The following is a 23,362-nucleotide window of genomic DNA, read 5'->3' on the forward strand; positions in this document are numbered from 1 at the left end:
TTAAGGGGACGGTTCAACAAGAACTTGTTTACTTTAAGGCCACCATACTGTAGTTGGCAGGGAAGCAGGCCAATGGAACAGTGTTCAACAGATGGGTAGTTCTAGAAGAGGAGCTGTGTTCATGGAATCCACGTTTATAAAGTGAGGGAAATTATTGATAGCGGTTGTAGCTAGTTGAGCGTTTTTTTGTAAAAGCTTTGCAAGAGGGAACCATAGATTGGAGAATTTAAATGTAATTTATATGATACAGAATCTCACTTGAAATAAATTTAATAGGTAAAAATCTTCTTTCAGAATGAAATTATCTCAGAACGATGAGTGTGAAGTGTTAACAGCTAATTGATTGGAAACCTTGTCCCCAGTAAAAAGCTTCAAATGTTAAATCTCTCAGCCTGTTATAGGAATTGTCTTGGCTAAATTGGATTATATATTAGCAGTTAAAAAAAATTGAAGCAGAAATATTTGTAATCTCAAATTTATTTAATAAAAATAAAAGCTATAGCAAACTTTGAGAAATTAATTTATTAAATAACAGGTCACATGCTGGTCATTTTACTAGTTCAGTTGCAGATGACCTATAACAATCTCGGATCAAATTGATCAATATCTTTGTTGCATCGCACAGTGCAAGTCCCACATTTTGGTAGCAATAAAATAATTTATAATTAAAGTCTTTTCAAAATCCAAAGTGTTTGAAGATAACACATTTGTTTGTTTGTTTTTTTTCACTGAAACTTTTCTGAAGCTTTTCTTGATTAAGCATGAATGTACAAAAAAAAAATATTTGTAACCAGAATTTTATCAACCATTTTAAAATTTAAACCCAACTCGAGACATGCTTAGTATCAAGGTTTTACAGAATGGAGAAAGCTCCTTGACCAACACATTCTTTTGGACAACAGACAAGGAGCGGCGGGTTCATCTTTTATCCATCATATTGAAAATAATGTTAGAAATATGTTGAAGGTTTCAATGGATTATTTCAAAGTTGAGATGGAGCAGGAAAAGTTATTACAGTGAGGTCAAGCTCTACTTATCGTTTATGTTCCTTTTTTTATGTATCAGGCAGCATCTTTTTTTATATATCAGGTTGTAACAAGCACCCTATTTTTTCTAATAATTATTTTTTGATAGATTCACTGTCCATAATTTTTGGAATTTATACTAACATTTATATTTATATTTATACTGATCTGACATGTAAGTATGTATGTTTTCACCCGAAAAAGAGACCTTCAGAGCAATAATAAAATAACTTTCTAATCCTCCCCATCTGTTTTATTAGTATTAATTGAATATGTTTTTAAATAACATGACAGGCACAATATTAATAATAATATATATTTAGTATCAGTATAAATAGTTTTTTCTTTCTTTATTAGTATATATGTGTCTCTTACTCTATTCCTTTCTCTTCATCTGCAATTCTCCTCATACAGCTACTATGCAGCCATCTCATTTTAAAAATAAATAATCTTAAAATTTCAAAGCAAAAAACTTTCAAATAACTTTCTTCAAATGTAATATTTTCAAATCTTTTAAAAACAAGTGTTTAGAATGAAATAATAAACAGATTTTTATAGGTTTCATTAAAAAATGTTCAGTAGATAACGAGAAAAATTGATATAAAAATTATAACATCCAAAACCAAGAGAAATTTAAGAGACAAACAATTATCTCCTCGCAAGCAAAAGTGCCTGTTAGATTAGACATACAGAAGAATTAGAAAACATTTTGTGTTCTGCGCTTTTGTGCGAAGACAATAAAGATCAGATCAATAGTTATGTCAAAAACAAAAACAAGATGAAAAATATCACTTTCTTATTGATGGAAATAATTCAACATCAGAAAATAAATATGCACATGGCTGAAAACTTATTAAACATATTTTCTGCAATCAAACTATATTTGGTATAAGTAATTTCAATCTATACCTAACTTATCCACCATGTTTCAGACACAAATGTTCAACAGTTTTTGTTCTATCACCATTCAATATGCTCTAAATATGCACATTGGCATTGACAAATACTGAGCACTACCTAATGGCTGTTAAGTTTTGGGAAGTCAAAGTGATGTTTCAAGAGTAAACAATGATTTTAATAGAATGCGGGAACTCCTCAAATTTCAAATGACTCATTGGCTTGACAGCTGGGGCACTTTGGTGATTGTCAAATAAGTAGGAGGTATGATCCTGAATGGGCCTCATATTCACCAAACCATATGTTCCTTTTCACATTTTTATCTGTGAGGTTATCTTAAAAATAATGTTTATTAAAATAATTCCCAATATTTCTGAACTGAAGGTGGACATAACCACCAAAAATGAGGGCAATCTCAAGAGAGGAATGTGTCAGAATTACTGACAATTTTGTATGCCGTATTTGGGTGTACTTATTGAATGGCAATAAAAACAAACAAAAAAATTAAAAGAAAACGGCTGGATATTCAGGACTGAAACTTAGTGGACAAGTCAACCACAGGCAAAAGTTTATTTGTGCCAAATATGGTGAAATTGAAGAAAGAATTGTGAATTTTTTTAACAATTCCATGGGTGACATATTATTCGGGGGGGGGGGGGGGGGGGGCTCAGCCAATATACAAAAATAGAGAACCAGAGACCAGGATAATTATCCAATTAAAATAAAAATTAGTGTATGTCAACATAAATTTCCAATACTAGAATACATGATCCCTACAAAATGTGCCATAAAAAATTTGTTAAAGTTCCATTTTAGGGCATGAGACCCCAGTTCCACGCAAACCACAATAACCATTTGGATTTTTGTGAAGGTACTGCTGGTGATAATCTTCAGCATAATAAAAAGTGGGGACGGGTAAAATTTCCGTTGTTATTTCAGAATGTCCTTTCTTCCTTAATTCCTCTTGATAAGCCTTTTTGGATGCCTGAGCAGCGGCCAATTGCTCTTCACCATAACAATAGATTGCTGAGCGATACTGAGGCCCACAGTCGTTACCTTGACGCATACCTTGGGTTGGATTATGATTTTCCCAGAAAATCTGCAAATACAATACAAAAGGCAAAAGATGCAATCAACTCGATTAATTTAAAAACCATGATTCAAGAGACAATGTGTGATTTTATTTACATAAATCTTTGATGTGCATAGACTATTTAACTGTTTTGTCCAACAATAATATCAATCATAAATATTGGTAGATATGGTTGCAAAGTATAAAAATTAACTAAAATATATTTACTTAGGATAAAGGAAGTGTAGTGCAAAAATAGGAAAAATGAATTGTTTTGAGGAAGGAACGAACAACGCGCTTATTTAAATTAAAACTAGAATTTATTTCGTGAAGAAACAAATGAAAGAAAAGGGTACAGCACATGTTTAGTTTGGCGTACGTCTCTCGCTGTTTACTGGTGAGAAGGAAAGCCTATTGTTGTAGAGAGAGAGTGAGAAAGTCAATCCAGTTTGGTGTGCGTCTCTCACTGTTAGCTGGTGAGAAGAAAAGTCAATTGTTGTAGAGAAAGAGAGAGAGAGAAAATCAACCCAGGCCATGGAGATAGAAAGCGTGTAAAGTGTACGTACTATCTGTTGACTCTTGCCCCCACACATAGTAGCAGGTGACGTTAGGCGCGCGCGCCCGCCCCAAAAGGGGCCTGTTGGTCCGTCGACCTCTCAGGTCGGAAGCCGAATTGAAAAGGGAGGAACAGCTCAGGTCTCTTGCTTTTATAGTTGTTTCCAACGGTCTTTTGCGCATGTGTGGATTTCCTTCAAAGGGGAAGTGCCATTGCCCATGTGTGCACGTATGTGTGCGTACATTAGTGTACGTTAGCGTGCATGTGTGTGTGTGTGTGTGTGTGTATGCAAGTGAATGTGAGTGTACGTGAACGTATGTGTATGACAAAAAAAATGGCTTGAGATGTGAACGCGTGTTTTTGTGTGAGACTAGAAAAGGCTCGCACAGAAGCTGGTTATATGTTGAGAAACATTGTTTTCATATATTTAAAAAAAAAATGCAAAAAAAAAAAAAACAAGAATCTAATTTTTATTTAATGAATGAATTAAACACTAAATCTAATTGGGAGATTGATCTCAATCATGTACTTCATTTATAATGTAGACCATTATCTTTTTTAAGGAGTTCACTTGCAACTCTCTAAGATGTTACATCCTCAAACCTGAAAATCTGCACTTACTTGGTATTTGCAAGTCAGCAGAAAGTCTAAGATTTGGTCATCATTCTCAGGTTGGATCACAAAAGATTTTTGTTCTTAACTTTTATTGATGTTGACACCATAAACGTTGATGAATATTTTAACAATTTTCAGTTTTCCTTTTTGTTGGATTATTATTTCATAATTATCATCATATTATATATATATATATATATATATATATATATATATATATATATATATATATATACATGAGTGAGCATGTGTGCAGGTGTATATTTTTTGTTAAATGAACCAATTAGCACTATTCCATTTTTTCATCTTTTTCATCACATATAGTAAAATTCTTTTGTCAAAGTGCTTATGTTCATCAACATATCCAATTATTTTCAATCAATTCAGCCAAGACTTAATGTAAAATGCAGTTTAAATTGTTATAAAAAGAATTTTGTGTTTGATAAATAAAATAAGTAATAAATGGTTTATTAAGTCCATTCACATTTTGTGAAACATTTAAATGTTTTATGTTCAAAGTAAAAAAAAAACTTGTTAGAAATCAAAATAGAAAGAAAGTGACATCATTTAATGATAATTCTACTGAGTGTGCAAACTGGGAAGCTGAATAGAGTTTACAATCAAAACTATTTTATAGGTTTACCTTGAGTAAATCTGTATATCTTATAATGGATGGATCAAACTGCAGCCGAACAACTTCACAGTGATTTGTTTTGCCAGAGCAGGCATCTTTGTACGTAGGGTTTTTAGTGACACCACCAGCATAGCCAACCTAAATTACATAATTAAAAAAAAAAAAATCATTAATAAGGGATCTAAATGACCAATGGCAAAAGCAAAGGTGATCTTGCATATATACCAATCCAGTTTTGAAACTTGTTGAAAGTAAATGACGTTACTTAATTTAAAGACCCCAATGAAAAAGCTGATTATATTCATTGAAATATGCTTATTTACAGAAAAGTTTTTCTAAGAAATATGTTTATTTACAGAAAAGTTTTAAATAAATGTTTATCTATAGAAAATAGTTTTAATAAATATGTTTATTTAGAGAATTTTTAAAAAATAAATGGCTGTTTATTGAAATATTTTTAAACAAATATTCATAAAATTTTTTTTAATAAATATGTTTATTTACCGATATTTTTCCTAATAAATATGTTTATTTACAGAATTTTTAAAATATAAATGTTTATTTAAAGAAACTTTAAAAATAAATGTTCATTTACATATTGTTTTTTTAAAAATAAGTATATTTATAGAAATATTTTTAATAATAATTTGGAGAAAATTTTTTAAATAAATATTTAGAAAAAAATGTTTTAATAAATGTTTATTTTCAGAAAAAATATTTTATAATAGATATGATAATGCTTTATAAAAATAATAAATAATTAAAAGAGGCTCTACAGCTAGGTGTTAAATAATATTACTATCGGGTAAGTACAAAAATCTTTGTCAATTTAAATTTTCATCTGAGGTTTTGAAAATCTTTATTCATAACAAGAATGACTCTTGCTCTTTATAGCTTGATGCCATCTGTCAACAAATTTGTCTTGCTTGTAAAATTCTTTAGGTTTTCATTTGAAATATGAACCTAAATCATCTTAAATCTCTTCCTGTGATGTCAATCTACAGCCATCTAAATGGTTTTGAAATCCTCATAATATGTGATAATCAAAGGGAACTCAATCAGGAGAATATGCAGGATGGAGCAAGGTTTCTCAATCGAATACTCCTAGATCTTTGGTCAGTAGTGCTGTGTGAGGACAAGCATTATCATGATGGAAGATGACTCACTTTTTGTTGACTCGACATGTGTAAGTATATTGCAAAAAAAATAATAAATGATGCTTTAATAATCTGAAAGAAAAAGTTAAACATTAATTATGGTGATATGTTTAAGTAATAACAATATTCATGAAAACAAATTATGATGGTTTACTCTTGCTCAAACCGGCAAAACATTTTGCACCAAACTTTATCTAGCCTAGTAGTAATCCAAGAAAGAAATCAATGTCACCCATATGTTCAGGAAATACTAAAAACATATGATAGCCAGGAAGTCTCTGGCAAAACAGTGACTTTAGCATGAGTGCCTTGTCAAAAAAGCAACAAAAAACTGAGATTCTGGCAAAAGGCTTAATGAAACTGATGATAACAGAACTTAAAACTGCCAAACACAGATTACAAAACAAAAATGAATCCAAACATAAGAAAAAATATATATAAGAAGAAATTTAAGTTTATAGAAAGTCAAACAATATAAAGGCGTGATGGATAGACTCAAACTGACACAACTTAAAATATAATGGAATCAGCTATGCAGTTTCACTTTTATTGATCGAATTCATGTGTATACGCATAACCATACATATATATATATATATATATATGTTTTTTTTATTCAATATTTTACATGTAAGATGTTCTTACTTGTGTCAGGTAGTCAAGTAGTGTGTTTGTGATATTATATTTCGGGATGTCTTCCCTTCATCAGGCATGTGTTCTACTTTCGGATGTGCATGACAGGTTTTTATTTTAAATAATAAATAAAATAAACAAAAATAAAAAAACAAAAACAAATGTACATACGTTTATGAACATACATATGAATTGGATCAGTAAACCTTCTTCCTCACTGTGACACCCCACTGTGACACAGTCATTTGCATTTGTGTCTGTGCTCTGTTACATACATACCTATGCCTGATAGACCCTTCGTTTAGTTGATAGTTGTAACACTCTTCTTATTAATGGTAAAAGTTTCCTGAACTTATTCCATCCACTTCTCACGCTTGCAATCATATTAGAACCAGTTCCTTCCTATACTCTAATTATATCACCAAGGTAACAAAACTTCTGAAGAAGCTCAATTAGAATAACATCCTTACCATTGATTACAAATCAACAAATGATCACATCTTGTTGACTTTTTTTGTTTTTTCTGGATTTTCTTTGGAAAATGATGAATTGGTGATCACGTGTTGATTTTAAACAAGGGCATTGCCAGGGCCGCTGCAAGGAAGGTGGGCTCTCTCTACCGTGCTAGAAAACTACCAACACCCGAAAGTATCCTGTACCTCTATAAGGCAACCATTCGCCCATGTATGGAGTATTGCTGTCATATTTGGGCTGGTGCATCGGCTACTAGTCTCACGCTCCTTGACAAGGTTAAAAAGAGAGTCGCAAATCTGAGAGGCCCTGAACTGGCATCTAAGCTTCAGCCTCTGTCCCATCGACGAAATGTTGCATCCCTCTGCCTATTTTACAAGTATTATAATGGTGAATGCTCTGACGAACTGCAAGCACTTGTGCTCCCACAACATGAACACCCTCGACAGACCCGACAGGCTGCAAAATCCCACCCCCACACTGTAGAGATCTCTAGATGTAAAAGATCTTTCTACTTCAGTAGTTTCTTCCCCAGAACCGCTAGACTTTGGAATTCCATTCCAGGTCCTTGCTTCCCCAACTGTACTGACGTGCAGAAGTTCAAGTGCAACATGAACCAACATCTTGCTGCCCAAATCCCTACATAGTACCCCAGTAGTTGTTGCCCCTGTTAGTAGCCCCCTACACCAAAGTGGCAATGTGCCTTGTATGGGGTGAAAATGTAATAAATAAATAAAAAATTTTTTAAATTAAAAAAATAAAAAATCTTAACTTTTTCATGATCTTTTGCCATACATATATAAATAAATATTGCACTTTTATCTTTGATTTTTTTCTTGATAATCAAGCACTCTGCTGAGACGTCTCCATACTAATATTATTTACTAGCGGGGGTACCCGGCGTTGCCCGAGTGTTTGTTTCCGGGACGGGGGGGGAGTTAAAAAAATGTTATGGTAGGTAAGTAGGAAGGATCAAACCCGGAGTCATGAGTAAAAGTAGGAAAATAAAGTGTGAAAAAAAAACAAAAAAAAAAAAAAAAAAAAAAAAAAAACCATCTGCAACGTTAACAGTTTGGCCACCAAGAAAAGTCCATTCCAGTTGTTTAGGAAAAAAAAACAAAAAAAAAACGACTACGGTAGGTCGGCGCGAACGTGAAAATATAATGTGAATTGTCCAGCACGCTAACCACTACGCCACAGAGCACTGCAGCTTAGTTCAGTGATTTTAAATAACTTCACATGAAAGAACTACGAAGCCAAACCGGTGTTCTCTTCTCAACTGTTCCTTGTGAACGATCCCCAAACGGTGTTAAGTGGTGGCAGGGGAGGAGGAATTTATTAGAGAGAAAATATTTTACCACTTCCATTGATCTTAACCGATTTTGGCCGTGACTTCTCAGCAGAAAAAGTATAGAAATCTAAGATTATCGAGGAATTTGAGAAATAATAAGCCTATAACACACCTCAGATATTGTTCTGCCATTTGTGCATATTATATTTGCATGAAATATCTTGATTTTTAATCCTATTAATTTCAAAATCAAACGGGAAAAAATGAGTTCATTTTATTTATATAGAGATATAACTAGCAAAGACCTTATATAAATAAAAAATATCAGATTATACTAAAGTTGAGTTTGCCAACGTTTGTTTCCTTAAAACTCCCCCCCCCCATATATTTCAATCAAAGGAAATATTTGCTAAAATATTTCTTAATTCTGGGATACAATTATGTTTGAAAAAATTTCCATTTTCATCTTTTTAATTAGCTGTAAATTTTAATTGAACAAGTCACACATATTTCACACAGCTATCTACATATTTCTCTTGCACTTTTTCACTCTATGTGCTGATTTCATCATTCTCTGATACAGCAGAAAGACCTGTAGTACATTACAAGGATGTTTGCAAGCGAGACATGAGGGTAGGTGGCATGAACCTAACTGGCTAGGAGTTCCTGGTTGAAGACTATAACCACTGGAGTAGAGTTGTGAAGGCATGCTCCAAAAAGAGCGAGAAGACAAGAGACGGGCAGTGGAAGGAGAGAAGAGAGCACAGACGGCACAGAAGGCTGCAACAGAGCTCTCACAACAAGACACCACCTACATATACAGGGCGACCCAAAAAAAAACAGGCCCCAACTCTAATTAGGCCCTGTTTCTTAGTGTTTTGTTCGAATGAAATGAAACTTTGGCCATAACTAGTTTATTATATTCAAAACATCACATCAAAACACTAGGGTCTTTGGCCATTTTTTCTCCATTGACTGTAAAATGCTCAGAAAAACAATTGAATGTCTTGTTTTTTTTTTGGGTCACCCTGTATGACTGTTGATCCAGGATAGGCTTGCACAGTCACAGTAGACACTGCAATTTGGCAATAGATAAATCTGAGGGGCAGAACTTCATTATTTCCTGAGACATACGGATGCCAATAACAATAGATTTTAATGTTTCTGTTAGCATTTAGAGAAAGGTTGACTTCTTTTTTCGATAAATTTACGTAGTGTGTTCATACACACTGTAAAAATGTATGCAAATTAGATAGAAAAACAAAAGGCCACTTTACTCCTGTCTCATCATTATCTCTATATAAATAAAATGAACTCATTTTTTCCCGTTTGATTTTGACCTTAATAGGATTAAAAATCAAGATATTTCATGCAAATATAATATGCACAAACGGCAGAACAATATCTGAGGTGTGTTATAGGCTTATTATTTCTCAAATTCCTCGATAATCTTAGATTTCTATACTTTTTCTGCTGAGAAGTCACGGCCAAAATCGGTTAAGATCAATGGAAGTGGTAAAATATTTTCTCTCTAATAAATTCCTCCTCCCCCTGCCACCACTTAACACCGTTTGGGGATCGTTCACAAGGAACAGTTGAGAAGAGAACACCGGTTTGGCTTTGTAGTTCTTTCATGTGAAGTTATTTAAAATCACTAAACTAAGCTGCAGTGCTCTGTGGCGTAGTTGTTAGCGTGCTGGACAATTCACATTATATTTTCACGTTCGCGCCGACCTACCGTAGTCGTTTTTTTTTTGTTTTTTTTTCCTAAACAACTGGAATGGACTTTTCTTGGTGGCCAAACTGTTAACGTTGCAGATGGTTTTTTTTTTTTTTTTTTTTTTTTCACACTTTATTTTCCTACTTTTACTCATGACTCCGGGTTTGATCCTTCCTACTTACCTACCATAACATTTTTTAAAACTCCCCCCCCCCCGTCCCGGAAACAAACACTCGGGCAACGCCGGGTACCCCCGCTAGTGAATAATATAAAAGTAAAGAGATTATTATTTTTACTTCTGCAACAAGAATTTCTACAGTGATACATTACAGTTTACAAATTTTCAAATGTAATAAAAATGAAACAAATAATGGTTGTGGTTCTAATATATTAGAACCAACTCCTTCCTATACTCTAATTATATCACCAAGGTAACAAATATATATATATATATATATATATATATATATATATATATATATATATTGAAATCATTATTATATATTAGATACAATATAATAATCATTATTATATATTAGATACAATATAATAATCAATAGAGAATTAACTCTATAATATTAAATACGAAATCTGCATGAATAAAAAATATCATATTTAAGCATATTTTATGATCAGGCATCGATAGGTGGACTGCTAGTTATATAAATAATATTAGCATGGAGACGTCTCAGCAGAGTGCTTGATTATCAAGAAAAAAATCAAAGATAAAAGTGCGATATTTATTTATATATGTATTACAAAAGATCATGAAAAAGTTATTAAGATTTGTTTAAAATCAACACGTGATCACCAATTCATCATTTTCCAAAGAAAATCCAGAAAAAACAAAAAAAGTCAACAAGATGTGATCATTTGTTGATTTGTAATCAATGGTAAGGATGTTATTCTAATATGTAATATATGCGTATATGCATGCATGTGCAGTTTTCAGTGCAATGGCTTGGTTAGGCAAGGTAAACAAACCTTGGATACAGTTCAACTTAATTTTTAAGAATAAAATAATGATATTAAATAGAGAATTTGCTCTACAATAATGAATACAAAATCTGCATGAATTAAAATATCATATTTAAGTATATATGAATAATGTCAATATAAAAAGGAAAGCAAAAATATCATATTACCTGAGTCGAAAAGACACCTTTTGTTTGCCAGAACTTTCGTTCTGCACCCCAGAAACATCCCATACCTGAAAAAGATTTGTTTCATATACGATTTTGTTTCATGTATACATCAAATTTTAAAAAAAAAAAGTGTTAAATATATCTTGGCAAGATCATCCCACGAAGCAGCAACTTTTTGGCAACCTACCTGCCATATCTACTACAATTAGGGAGTGACGTCTACAATTTGCCGGTCACTGCCAAAGGAGTCAGCAAGAACTGGTGATAAATGTATTGCTGTGAACTCACTGGAACAGGTGCATGAGCATAGGAAGACCTAGATCCACCCACATACATCCAGCAAATTACACATGATGCCAACTGTGATCCTGAAGATCTGAGGCAGCTCATGGAAGACAGAGAAGTCTAGAGAGAGAGAGAGAGAGAGAGAGAGAGAGAGAGAGAGAGAGTGAGAGTCACATTGGTTCGGGCAAGTAGCCCGACCAGATAGATAACAACTGATCACAAAATCGAATGAGACCTCATAAACAATGTTGTCATCATGTGAAAAAAACATTACTCTTACCTAAATCAATAAAATTTTATAAGAAGCAATGTTAATGTATACTGTTAGTTGTAACCAACATTGGCAAGGTATTTACTTAGAAAGGCTGTAATATTTTTAAATAGATCAGAAGAATATAAAAGATATTGCTGTGATTATTTAGTTAAAATGTTTGAATTAGCCCATATGGAAAAGATCTAACTAACTCCATGGATTAATACTATAAACCTACTACACAACCATAGTTACTGCTATTTTATCTGCTGTTATCCGTCGACACAGGACTGTATAACATTACGTTTACATGTGTAGACCTAACATGTTGAAGCAGAGTATGTTGCAAGGAACATAGGACCAGTAATAACTCGACTCTTTGTAACAATGACATTTCCTCATTCTCCCACCATGCGTGACTTCTCGTTACTGCTGTGACGTCACCCACATCTCTAACATAATAGTCTTCTTTAACATGCTCTTTCCCCTTTTTATAGCCTTTTTTCTTTTTTCTTACCATGACATCATTTTGCACACACCTCGGTAATTGCATATAGCCACCATACACGCGTCTGACCATATGGTTGCTACATGCTACCTTGCTCATCTGTCTCAGATAGCATAGATGCAACACTCTTATTAGAGCCAAGCATCTAAATACATGTATTTGTGACTGGCTTAGATTCTCGAACTATACAGATGCAGCTATATGATGCTTTAACTTGAATGGAACCTCGGTATTTCATTAGTGTAGCTGGTTTCGTAAGATTCAGCCCCTAGGCCAAGTAATTGCTATGACACAGCAGGGCTCTAATTGCACAGGAAGCAAACAAAACCATGTAAAAAAAAAAAAAAAAACTAAAGAGAAACAGAAAAAAATAATTAAAAACAAACCCTGTCAGTAGTCTCTTTGAAATCCAACTGTTGACAATTTCATAATCGTTACTGTCCTTATAATATTTTTCCCCCCCTTTCATTTTTTTTTTTTTTTTACATTATTTTGATAAATACGCTGCACATTTTGACATATTTTTCAATATAATCTCCATTAACCAAAAACTTGCACGATTGTTCATTTTTACTTTATTGTAACACGCTTATGTCTTTCTTACCTAATGCCAGAAGAATGACGTATCAATCCATTTGAGAGAAACTTCTGAGAACTAATACGGACCTAAATAATAAGAGAATCATATCTTGTATAATTGCAAATAACTTCTGTTTATAATACCACATACATGATGGACTATCAATCACCCACTATTAAGAACTTTCCTCATAACCAGTGGCCTAAAAAAATCATGCTGGTAACAGCACTTATAGTTTTTCCATTGCACACACCTTTTCAGAGACTGTCTGTTTTTCCTACCTGCTTCCCAAATCATGAAGATCAACAAGCCTCACTTCTTGACAATACTGATTAAGATGAGTATGACAGGTGCCCAGAGCTCACTTGTGAACTGATCACATTATGATAATGGTTGGCATCAATCTAAAGTCTATCCTCCAAGCTGATCAGCCATTACTCAAAATAGCAAGATATTTCAAACAGGTGAATTGAGAATTCATCAGAGATCACATTAGAAACGCTCCGTGGAGTAAATATTTTTCTCTCTCCCTGTTGATTAGTGTGGTGCAAATAACTTAACTGAATAGACATTGAAGTACATACCTTCATGTGTAAAATTCTATAGTAAGCCTCACTCTCCCTAATGGTTCTCACTTAACTATACAACTGCTATTGCTCAGACACAGCAAACATTCCACCAATTGAATCACCATAAGTAAATTAGGAATAGACAGAAATGCATAGCATTGATAAACCTTTCTAAGACTGTAATAGCTGCAGCTAAGAGAAATTATATAAAGATGACAAAGCATTGTCATAGAAATTAGGAACTCACGATTTCTAAAAAATCTACAACAGTATGATGAACAGTAGGAAACCAACAATTTTGCCACTATCCAACAATAATTATTTTGCAATTCTGAATTTTGAAGATGAGATGTGAATGTTTGTATTTATTTGGATTAAGTGGACAATTATTCTTATCTTGAGTGTTATTAGCACAACGTTTCGGTCGCTGCACCCCGCAACCTTCTTCAGGTGTTGAATACAGGTTTCCTTTTCTTTACTGAGGAAAAGAGGGTTTAGCTCTGCATTGCAAGAATTCAAACCGTGAGGGTAGATATCCCGAAAAATTGAGTCATAGGAAAGCTTTTAAAAATATCTTAGTGACCCCTGAAGATTGAACTTTCTTTATGATCTATGGACCCACCCTCAAATCCATGGTTCAAATTCACAATGAAAACAGAAACAACTGTGAAAGAAAACAGTTATTTTCAGTTTTAAAAAAGTGTTTCATTTTTCAATGAAAGTTGCAAATAAATAATTTCATTTTTATGAGAAATACATGCTAATAACTGTAAACAAAATTATACTTTTTTTTGCAAAGAAAGTTAAATGGTTGAACAACTTTGTCTTTTTTTTCACTAAAGTTTTTTTTTTGTAATTTGCTGATTGCTGATTGGCTAATCATGTTGGCATATTCTAGCTGCTTCCATAACCATGTCGAAAGATGTTGATGCTAGGTTGCCAGAACTTATGTCAGAATCTGAATAAGTACTGAAACATTATATCATGTCCTTAGGACAAGCAGTGTTGTTGTACAGCATTTACCCTAGGTGGTATGAACTGACTTCCTCCAAGAGAGAAAGTATCAAGGGAATATTAAGGCAGTTCCCAGTCGCATGAAATGTTTGGTACATTTTTGGTCAGGAAACTAGTATCTTTTTCTGACAGCCTGATATCGTAGCACCAGATGCCCTAACAAGTATTACCAGTCTGGGCCAAAGTGGACCTGGGAGCAATAGTAACTAAGGGGCAACGCCACATTCCCCACAACCCCCAAATGGGACCTCACTACTGGATGTTTTTTTGCAAATCATGTCCTTAGAATAAATAGCATGGAATTAGTTATTAGACAAATAACCAGACAGATAAATGGATACACATCTCTTCTATCAATATAGATATTGAAATATTTTCACATGGTTGGCATACTTACCGAACATAGCAAATTTCAAATGGTCAGGAAAAGGTTCAACTGTTGGATTCTTATTGACTGCATGAATTGGAGAGACTTGCATTTTGGCAGTTCGATCTGAAAAGAATCTCTATATTAATAGAATTATGAGACATTTTCACACGTGTGTGTGTGAGTATTTCTTGAATGGACGTTACTTTGATAATTGCACCTAAGATTATTATTTTTTTAATTATTAATTAGATATTTATTAAAATCAAAATTGCAATAACAAAATTTTAACAATCCTATTAAAAAAATGTTTATGTAATTAACTCAACCAAAATGCATTTTGGTTTATTTGTAAACAAGTCAGTTATTTTAATCTCTTGTTAATAGTTGAAAAATTAAAAAATATAATCGATTACTTTGTGAATTTTTAAAATCTTTAAGGAATTTGAAAGCGTTTAAACTGTCACATAGAAAGTAATTTTCAGTTTTAATATTCGTAGCAGGATTGAAAGTTTTAGAAAGTCTTTGCATCCAATAGTTAAAAAAATATATGGAAATTACAATAATATTACCATAACAAAATTAGTTATTATTCCATAACAATTGGGTTTAATTAGTGATTTAATCACTAAACAAGAAATTAAATTTAACTCACAATCCTATTGCAAAAGAATATTAATTTGGTAAAAAAAAAAAAAAAAAAAGTGAAAGAAAAAAAAAAGGAAAAAGTTAAATATAAATTACAGTAAAACGGCTGTTAGGCAACCTTGGTTAAATACAACATGCAAACAAAAAAATAAAAATAACATATTAGCATACCGATATTCCATTATATATGTATTTTTAAGACTTATTGTCGCGCCAGAAAATTGTAATGACCAGAAAATAAAGATCCCAAACTTAGATATAAAATTTTGACAAGTGATATATTAGTTATATACCCTACTACTATTTAATGTGAGCAACCATTAATGAAAATTTTGGCTGGATTTTGGAGAGCAAATGTTTGTTTTTTATGGGTTTTTTTTTTTTTTAATATTAAAAAAAAAAATGCTAATTGAGGGATAGGGGGATATTTTTAAACAAGTTTTCTTAGGGGTCACAAGTACTTGTAACATGTAAATAACCATTTGATTTGGAACAAAACCTAATGAAACTTATTTGGGATATTTACATAAAAAAGTGTCATTTTGTTCACTTTGTACTATTTTAACCTTATCAGAAACAAACCAGACCCCTCCCACTCGTTCCATCACAAAAAAAAAAAAAAAATTGAATGAATAAGCTTTCTGCATTCATTGGTCATATAAAATCATGTAACATTTTGTGAAATACTAATGAAGAGATTCTGAGAACAGATAAATCAACAAGTATCAAAAACTATTAACAATGGGACGTGAAAAGAAAGAAAGCAAAACAAATATTTGTCATAAAAGATCCTCATAAGTAATTCAATTTTGTTCTATCCATTCATCATTTTCAATACTCTCATAATATTCTTCATCATTCGACTGACAGTCCATCATATTAATCCTTACCCTTAAGTAGCCTTTGGCTTTGATAAATCGTGGTTTATTAATAGAAAAAAAAAAGATTTCTTAATTCCATTTTAAATTTCTATGGCATTTTATATCATTTCACCATGACAATCGATTAAAGCAATTAAAAAACAAGCAGACAAAAATTTATGAAAAGCAAACTTTTGTAGTTACAGACGACCCAAATAACCTATCAATTTTTCTTCATTTCTTCTAAACTTGTTCATTCTCAGGTTCCTAGGCCTAGTTAACTAAAAGTAATAGCCTAATCCAATGCAGTTACAATACGAATATATTCATAAAATATAGATTTAAATAAGTGATACTGCATCCAGTTCGTTAACTCTTATCCTTTGATGTCTTTTGGCCTTGATAAGTAATGACTGCTTTTGTTTTTTAATGAAGGCATGAAGTCTGTTATGAATGTAACGTGCTAAACATTATAATAAAAAGAGAGAGAGAGGAAGGTAGAATCCTTTCATGACAAAACAAATCTGAAAGATACCCAACCTCCAGTATTCAATCCTTGAACTTCAAATAGATTAGCTAAAATTAGCTCAAAAGAAGGCCATTCAAAACACAGCAAATTATATATATATATATATATATATATATATATATATATATATATATATATATGATGCTAAAACAGACTTTATATGAAAAAAAAATCAAAAGGAATGAATTGAAAAAAATATGGATGTCAAGAAGAATTCAGTCACAAAAAAATGTGTGTGTGCGTGTGTATATATATATATATATATATATATATATATATATATATATGAGGCAAGTGAAAATCACTGATGTTTTTGTATTTTTAGACTGGTCTAGTGTTCAGGAAAAATCTTCCAGTCTACCAAAAACAACAGTTTTGTAAAGTTATATTGAATAGGTTTTCTTTAGTTTTCCTCTACGAACTGATGCTGCTATCTTAACTGTTCTACACACATCTCTCTATACTGTTCAGATTATTAATTAAACTGTATAATAACAGGAGATCAGAATCGATAGAAAATTGACTCTATAATAATATATACGAAATCTGCATAAATTAAAAAATCATATTTAAGCATATCTTATAACCAGGCTACACCAGGCATCCCTACTAGCTTAGATAAATACTTTTGCAGTTTTAAGCAAAGAGCTACAATAATATCAGGGCGTTTCCATTTACGTTGAACATCTATGAAATGCCAATATCAATATATTACACATGAAAGAGTCCACTGTAGAATTTCCACAGGTCCTGCTAGTATGCAATGATAAAGATTGGCATAATTGGATCAATTAGAGTTTAAAGACCCCAGCAGATGAGGGAACAAGAGGAACAGCTTTTGATCTACACCAGTTTGACCTTCACGTTTGCATATGGCATTTTGAAAAACAAACATAGATAAAGTTGTTCGGTTTTTTACTAGCAACATTTTTTTTTAACGTAGTTTGCGTTTGTTTTTATTTTTTATTTTTTTTTTACAAAACTTTAAACCCTAATTTATCTACATAATCTTTAAAAAAATCTTGCTTCTTACCTTGAAGTCTATTTTGAACCAAACAACAGTAACTTTTTATTACACATTTGGCTGCTTTAAAAGATAAAAGATGGTCACATGTACAAAGATAATGCAAATTAAATATTAAATATAAACTAAACTTAATTGGGCATCATGCAAGTAGATATCCAATGTCGATGCTATTTTATGTTCAGCTATCAAATGTTTTGGTGAAATACTGCATGAAGACTAACCCTGAACTGTCTGACCTTATATGCTCAAGGTAGAAATGTCAAACACATTCGAAGAATGTCAATGATCATTTTGGTGCAACCACTGATAAAATGTTTAAGATAACTGTCTTCTCTTGAAAATCATGCGAACGAATATAAATAGATTAATTTATGTTTATTTCAGATTATTAGTCTCATCTTTATTAGTTGTTGTTTTTTGATATTTTTATTGGTTTGTTTATATCAAAAAACAACAACTAATAAAGATGAGACTAATAGTCCGAAATAAACATAAATTAATATATAATGCTCATCTCAAAAATAAATTCCAATTACGGAATAATATATATATATATATATATATATATATATATGAATATAAATAGACTTTTGATAAAAATTGCATTTCATTTACTAAAAGGTAAAAATAATGAATAAAAACATTACAGAATATAAGAAAACAATTCTGAAATTACCAGTGGACAATGCCAGTTATCTGTCCTTAGTGGCATTATAGATTGATAGGCAGGGTCTGTTTCGTTTGCTTTAATGCCTACCAGCACGCAATTGTTCAATGCCTGCCAGCATAAAAAACTGAATATAATGATATTCAGTTTTTCATGCTGGCAGGCATTGAACAATTTAAAAAAAATAAAAAAAACAAAACAAAAGAAATGACTTCCAACTTAACCTATATCTGTCCAGTTTTATTTATTCCTTTCTTTCAAATTCATTTTTATCATTTCGTCCAATGCCCCCCCCCCCGCCCGTAGAAGAATCTACTACCTCAACTGTTCTACATCTACTTACCAAATTCATTGATTCTTTCAACATGACCATACCATTTAAGTCTCCTGTCTTGCATACATCTTCCGTCACTGTCTAGATTTAATCTTCCTCCAAATCATCAGAACTAAGCTGGTCTTTAAGACTCACATCATACATCCATTTTATCATCCTCATATCATTTGTATCCATGTAACGCATGTCCTCAACAGGTTTAATTTCCACACATCATCACACTGTGTATACATGACTTATAGACTCTTCCCTTAGTTGACAGTGGTGATGCTCTGCTAGTTAGTAAATAGCAGGTTCCCTGAACTTGTATCATTTGTTCCCAATTCTTGCAATCATTCTAAAATCATAATTCATTACGACTTTTGACAGCTTAATTTTGTTGGTGGTACTGTTTTCCGAATTCTTTCTTAGAATCACCCCTCACAGGAGAGATCACGTGGAGTTTATTCAAATTTATGGTGAAATTGGTGCAATGCAGTTGAAAAGGACTTTAACAGGATGTTGACTTTTCAGTCCACATTGTAATTCACTGCCATCTTGCTTGCTTGCAGCACAACTTGTATCAACCGTTTGGATCGAACCACTTGGAGAGCAAGAACCCATAAAACTCAACATATTAAATACTAAAATTGCATCATGATGCTATGCGTTTTGCATCTTGCATGGAATGCGCCACTATAAACTCACTTTTTCCTCATTCTAGCAATTTAACTTAATGGCTGACCTAATGAGTCACATTTTTTTTTCTAGTTGTTATAAAACTATAAAAAAAATGTGACCCATTGGGTTACCCATTAAGCTAGAGTTAAATTGTTTGAATCAGAAAAAAAAAGAGTTTGCAAAACTAGTTTAACATAAAAATAAAAAGTAAAAATACAAAATAGCCTTTTTTCTGCTTGCTATATTTCTGTTTCTTTCTCCGACTACAGGTTAAAATAGTATAAGATGATAATTTAGAGTGTTTTCAAACATAACTTAATCCCAAAACAGGCATATTTTAGCATGTATATTGTGTGAGTAAAATATATAAGAAAAATAGCCTGTGAATTTTATATTCTCGTGAAACTTCCTCCTTTGGGAGAAGCTGAAGTTTTTCGATTTTCGACACTTATTGGATGAATTTCTATGTACAAAACATATCTGAGAACGCTGCCCAGCATACAAATTATCTTTGTGTGAAATTTGCAAAAGATAGGCTCAGCCGTTTCAGAACCTAACAGGAAGGAACTCTCCCTCTCTCACACACACAGTGACTTTTATATAATAGAAGAAATATTAAAATCCAAACAATTATTGAATAAAAAAAAGAAAAATGTGTAGTTACTGTGAGCTAAGCTGTAAAAAGAATAAATTACTCACAAGCGGCAATACGTCTGTTTCAAACAACAAAAGAAGGAAAAAGAAAAGGGAATGAATTCATGATATAGATGTGGCATTAGTTTGCATATGTATGAGAAAAAAGATTATAAAAAGACCAAATTGGAGAGGGAAAGTGGGTCGAATTTTTGACAGCTGAGTTGGAGGTGTAGATTGAGTTGAGAGAAGTTTGTACGAATTGAGGAGTTCACACACTTTTTGACAGTTAAATAAAATATATTGTTATACAACAATATGCAAATTAGTTAACTTTACGATTGAGATCATATATCCATAAGCAGTATAAATATATATAAAAAAAGTAAGATGTTACTATTGTTTAAATTTGGATCAATCGTTAATGAGAAAATTGAGGCTAACTTTCGCATTTATCCATTTAAAATATTTATAAATAGAAAAGCTTCAGTCAGTAAAGTTACTTCCCTTGAATCAGAGTTACCTACCTTGACCAAATTATTATTTTTTTTTATTATTGTTTACCTGCAGAATCTCTTCGATATTTTGATTTTGACGGCTATTAATTAGTTATTTTCTTTTTTACTATCATCACATAAAAGGTCAAAAGCCACTGAAGGATAAAGGTTAATAAGATGGAAAGATTGTCAACTGATACATAAAAACTAACCAATGGTATGGGGTGATTTATGATACATATTTGTTAGGTACGGGCAAAAATGGACGGATAAATGTAGAGGGACCTAGTTTGGATGGTTTTGATTCCTTTCCAGTTCTGTCAAAATAAAAAGGTATCTTTTATTGAAACAACAATATCATCCTCTAGTCTTTCTTCATTGAATCGAAGAGGCATTTTATTTAGCAGTTTCATACATAGAGCCAGAGGGACCAACAACCTCAAAACTGTAATGTGAATTTCATCCATTTAACCTACATTTGCAAGGTTAAAATGACACATTTTAATGTGAAATAAATAACTATTATTTTTTTAGGAGAGAATAAATCAAAAGAAGAAAATGGTTAGACTAAAATTGAATAAAATTATTTGGTTATAAATACTAATATGTAAAAATATGCATTTAAATATTTAAAAATATCATTTGCAGATTAAAAATGTTTTAAAATCTGATCAAATCAGACCATTTTCATCATCATAATAATCATAATAATCATCATCATCATCATATTAATAATCACCACCATCATCATATTAACAACCATCATCATCATATTAACAATCATCATCATCATATTCAGGTTTAACATCTGTTTTACCAGCTGGCAAATGTTGAATGAGTTTTAGAAATTGACTTTTAAACTGACCCATTAGGTTGAATTGAAAGTTTTTGCGGAAGTTTAAATTTTGATTTCAAATTATGTATTTCCAAATAAGTTTTCATTATAATACCTTTACTTTATATATAATTTTAAAGAGCATTTTTTTCTCTATCTAATCGCTTAAATTACAATCGTTTTAAAGCAATGATGCCTTATTTTCAGAATACAAGATAGAAAGTAAGCAAATTTGCAGAATTTTATTTCAATTCAAGCTAGGTTATATATCAATGAAGCATTTGGCCCAGGAATCAGTACTGTACACACAGTACAATGGTGGTTTAAGAAATTTTGTGGCAGTGACGAGAGTTTTGAAGATGATGAGCGTAGTGGTCAGCCATTGAATGTTCACAACAATCAATCAAGAGCCTTAGTTGAAACCAATCCACGCACAACTGTCAGAGAACTTGCTTCTGAATTAGACGTAATATATATGATTTCGAACCATTTCAAAAAGATTGGAAAGACAAAAAACTTGATAAATGGGTGCCTTACCAATTGAATGACAACCAAAAGAAACACAGTTATCTTCCCTTCTTTTACACAACAAGAATGACTCCTTTCTCGACTGAGTTGTGACTTGCAATGGAAAGTTGATTCTTTACAACAACTGATGACACTCAGCTCAGTGGTTAGACACTGACAAAGCTCTGTGACACTTGCCGAAACCGGAGTTGCACCAAAAAAAGGTCATGCTAATTGTTTGGTTGTTTGCTATTTAGTGAAACCATTACGGCGGTGAAGTACTGTCAACAAATGGATAAAATGTATCAGAAACTTCGATAACAACACCCAACATTAGTCAACATTGCTAAACCGACCCTGCAGAAGTTGAGCTACAAAACTCATCTGCCATACTCTTCAGACCTCTCACCTATTGAGTACTACTTTTTCAAACATCGACAACTTTCTGCATGAAAAATGCATCAAAAACCTAAATGATATCAAAAACCTAAATGATATCAAAAACCTAAATGATATCAAAAACCTAAATGATATCAAAAACGCCTTCAGCAACTTCATTGCGACCAGAATGCAAAATTTTTGCATTACTGGCATAAATAGACTTGTTTTGCGTTGGCAAAATTTGTTGATTCTAATGGCACTTATTTCAATCAATTTTGTTTGTTGAATTTAAAAGTTAAAAACTGCAAAAACCTTCTTGTCAACCACATATCTGCCACATCCTTATTTATCCCTCTTTCGCTTAAATCAATCCTTATCACTTTCTCACACTTTCTCCTTGGCTGTGTCATGCTAACTCTGCCACCTCACCTGTTATACATCCATTAACCCAAAGACTCTCGTCCATTCTTTCAATGTGGCCAAAACAATTTGTAGCTCTTGGAAAAAAGTTACTAAATTAGGAAGATGTATAATAACGAGGTAATTAAACAGTGAATAGATGAAAACCACTAGACCACCAAGTCAAACGAGCTGGAACAAAGAAAGCCGGGTATATATCAGACAGTTCAAAAGAACACACGCTATAATAGTACTTACAGAAAAGACTGAGACTAGCAACATTACGTCCATGGGTAGGAGGTTGCAGAGAAGAAAGAGTTGAGCCAATCAAATTACAAATACAAAAATTACAGATGAGAAAGCAATTTTAAGACAACTAAATGCAGGAATTTCTGAGTTGACTATTTTTCATTTAGTTCAAGAAATGGCATCTGTAATCAAAATAGGTTGCTACTGAATTACGATACAGTCCGACTGATTTAGTTGACCCCTTTAAGTGATGCAAGTGATGATGATAATGATGATGGTTATGATTGAAAGAATGATGATGATTAAACTGATGATGATGATGATGATAATATGATGATGAAAAT

At 32.2% G+C, this 23,362-nt stretch overlaps 1 protein-coding gene across 4 annotated transcripts in view; it reads right to left on the minus strand.

Annotated features, from left to right (window-relative positions):
* Positions 1 to 739: 739 nt before the first annotated feature.
* Positions 740 to 23,362, minus strand: part of LOC145284567 (peptide methionine sulfoxide reductase MsrA 1-like) — a 33,876-nt gene continuing 11,253 nt past the window's right edge. For all 4 annotated transcript variants that reach the window (XM_080133482.1, XM_080133481.1, XM_080133483.1 and 1 more), the window contains 4 exons: positions 14,823 to 14,918; positions 11,217 to 11,281; positions 4,809 to 4,937; positions 740 to 3,021 (listed from right to left, as the gene is read on the minus strand). In XM_080133482.1, the coding sequence (XP_079989608.1) occupies positions 2,722 to 3,021; positions 4,809 to 4,937; positions 11,217 to 11,281; positions 14,823 to 14,918 (590 nt within the window). In that variant the 3' untranslated portion in view covers positions 740 to 2,721. The remainder of the gene's footprint in view (positions 3,022 to 4,808; positions 4,938 to 11,216; positions 11,282 to 14,822; positions 14,919 to 23,362) is intronic.

The sequence above is a fragment of the Euprymna scolopes genome, chromosome 9 (assembly GCF_053919585.1).
Source record: "Euprymna scolopes isolate OS-2025 chromosome 9, ASM5391958v1, whole genome shotgun sequence".
NCBI classification, from domain to species: Eukaryota; Metazoa; Mollusca; class Cephalopoda; order Sepiida; family Sepiolidae; genus Euprymna; species Euprymna scolopes.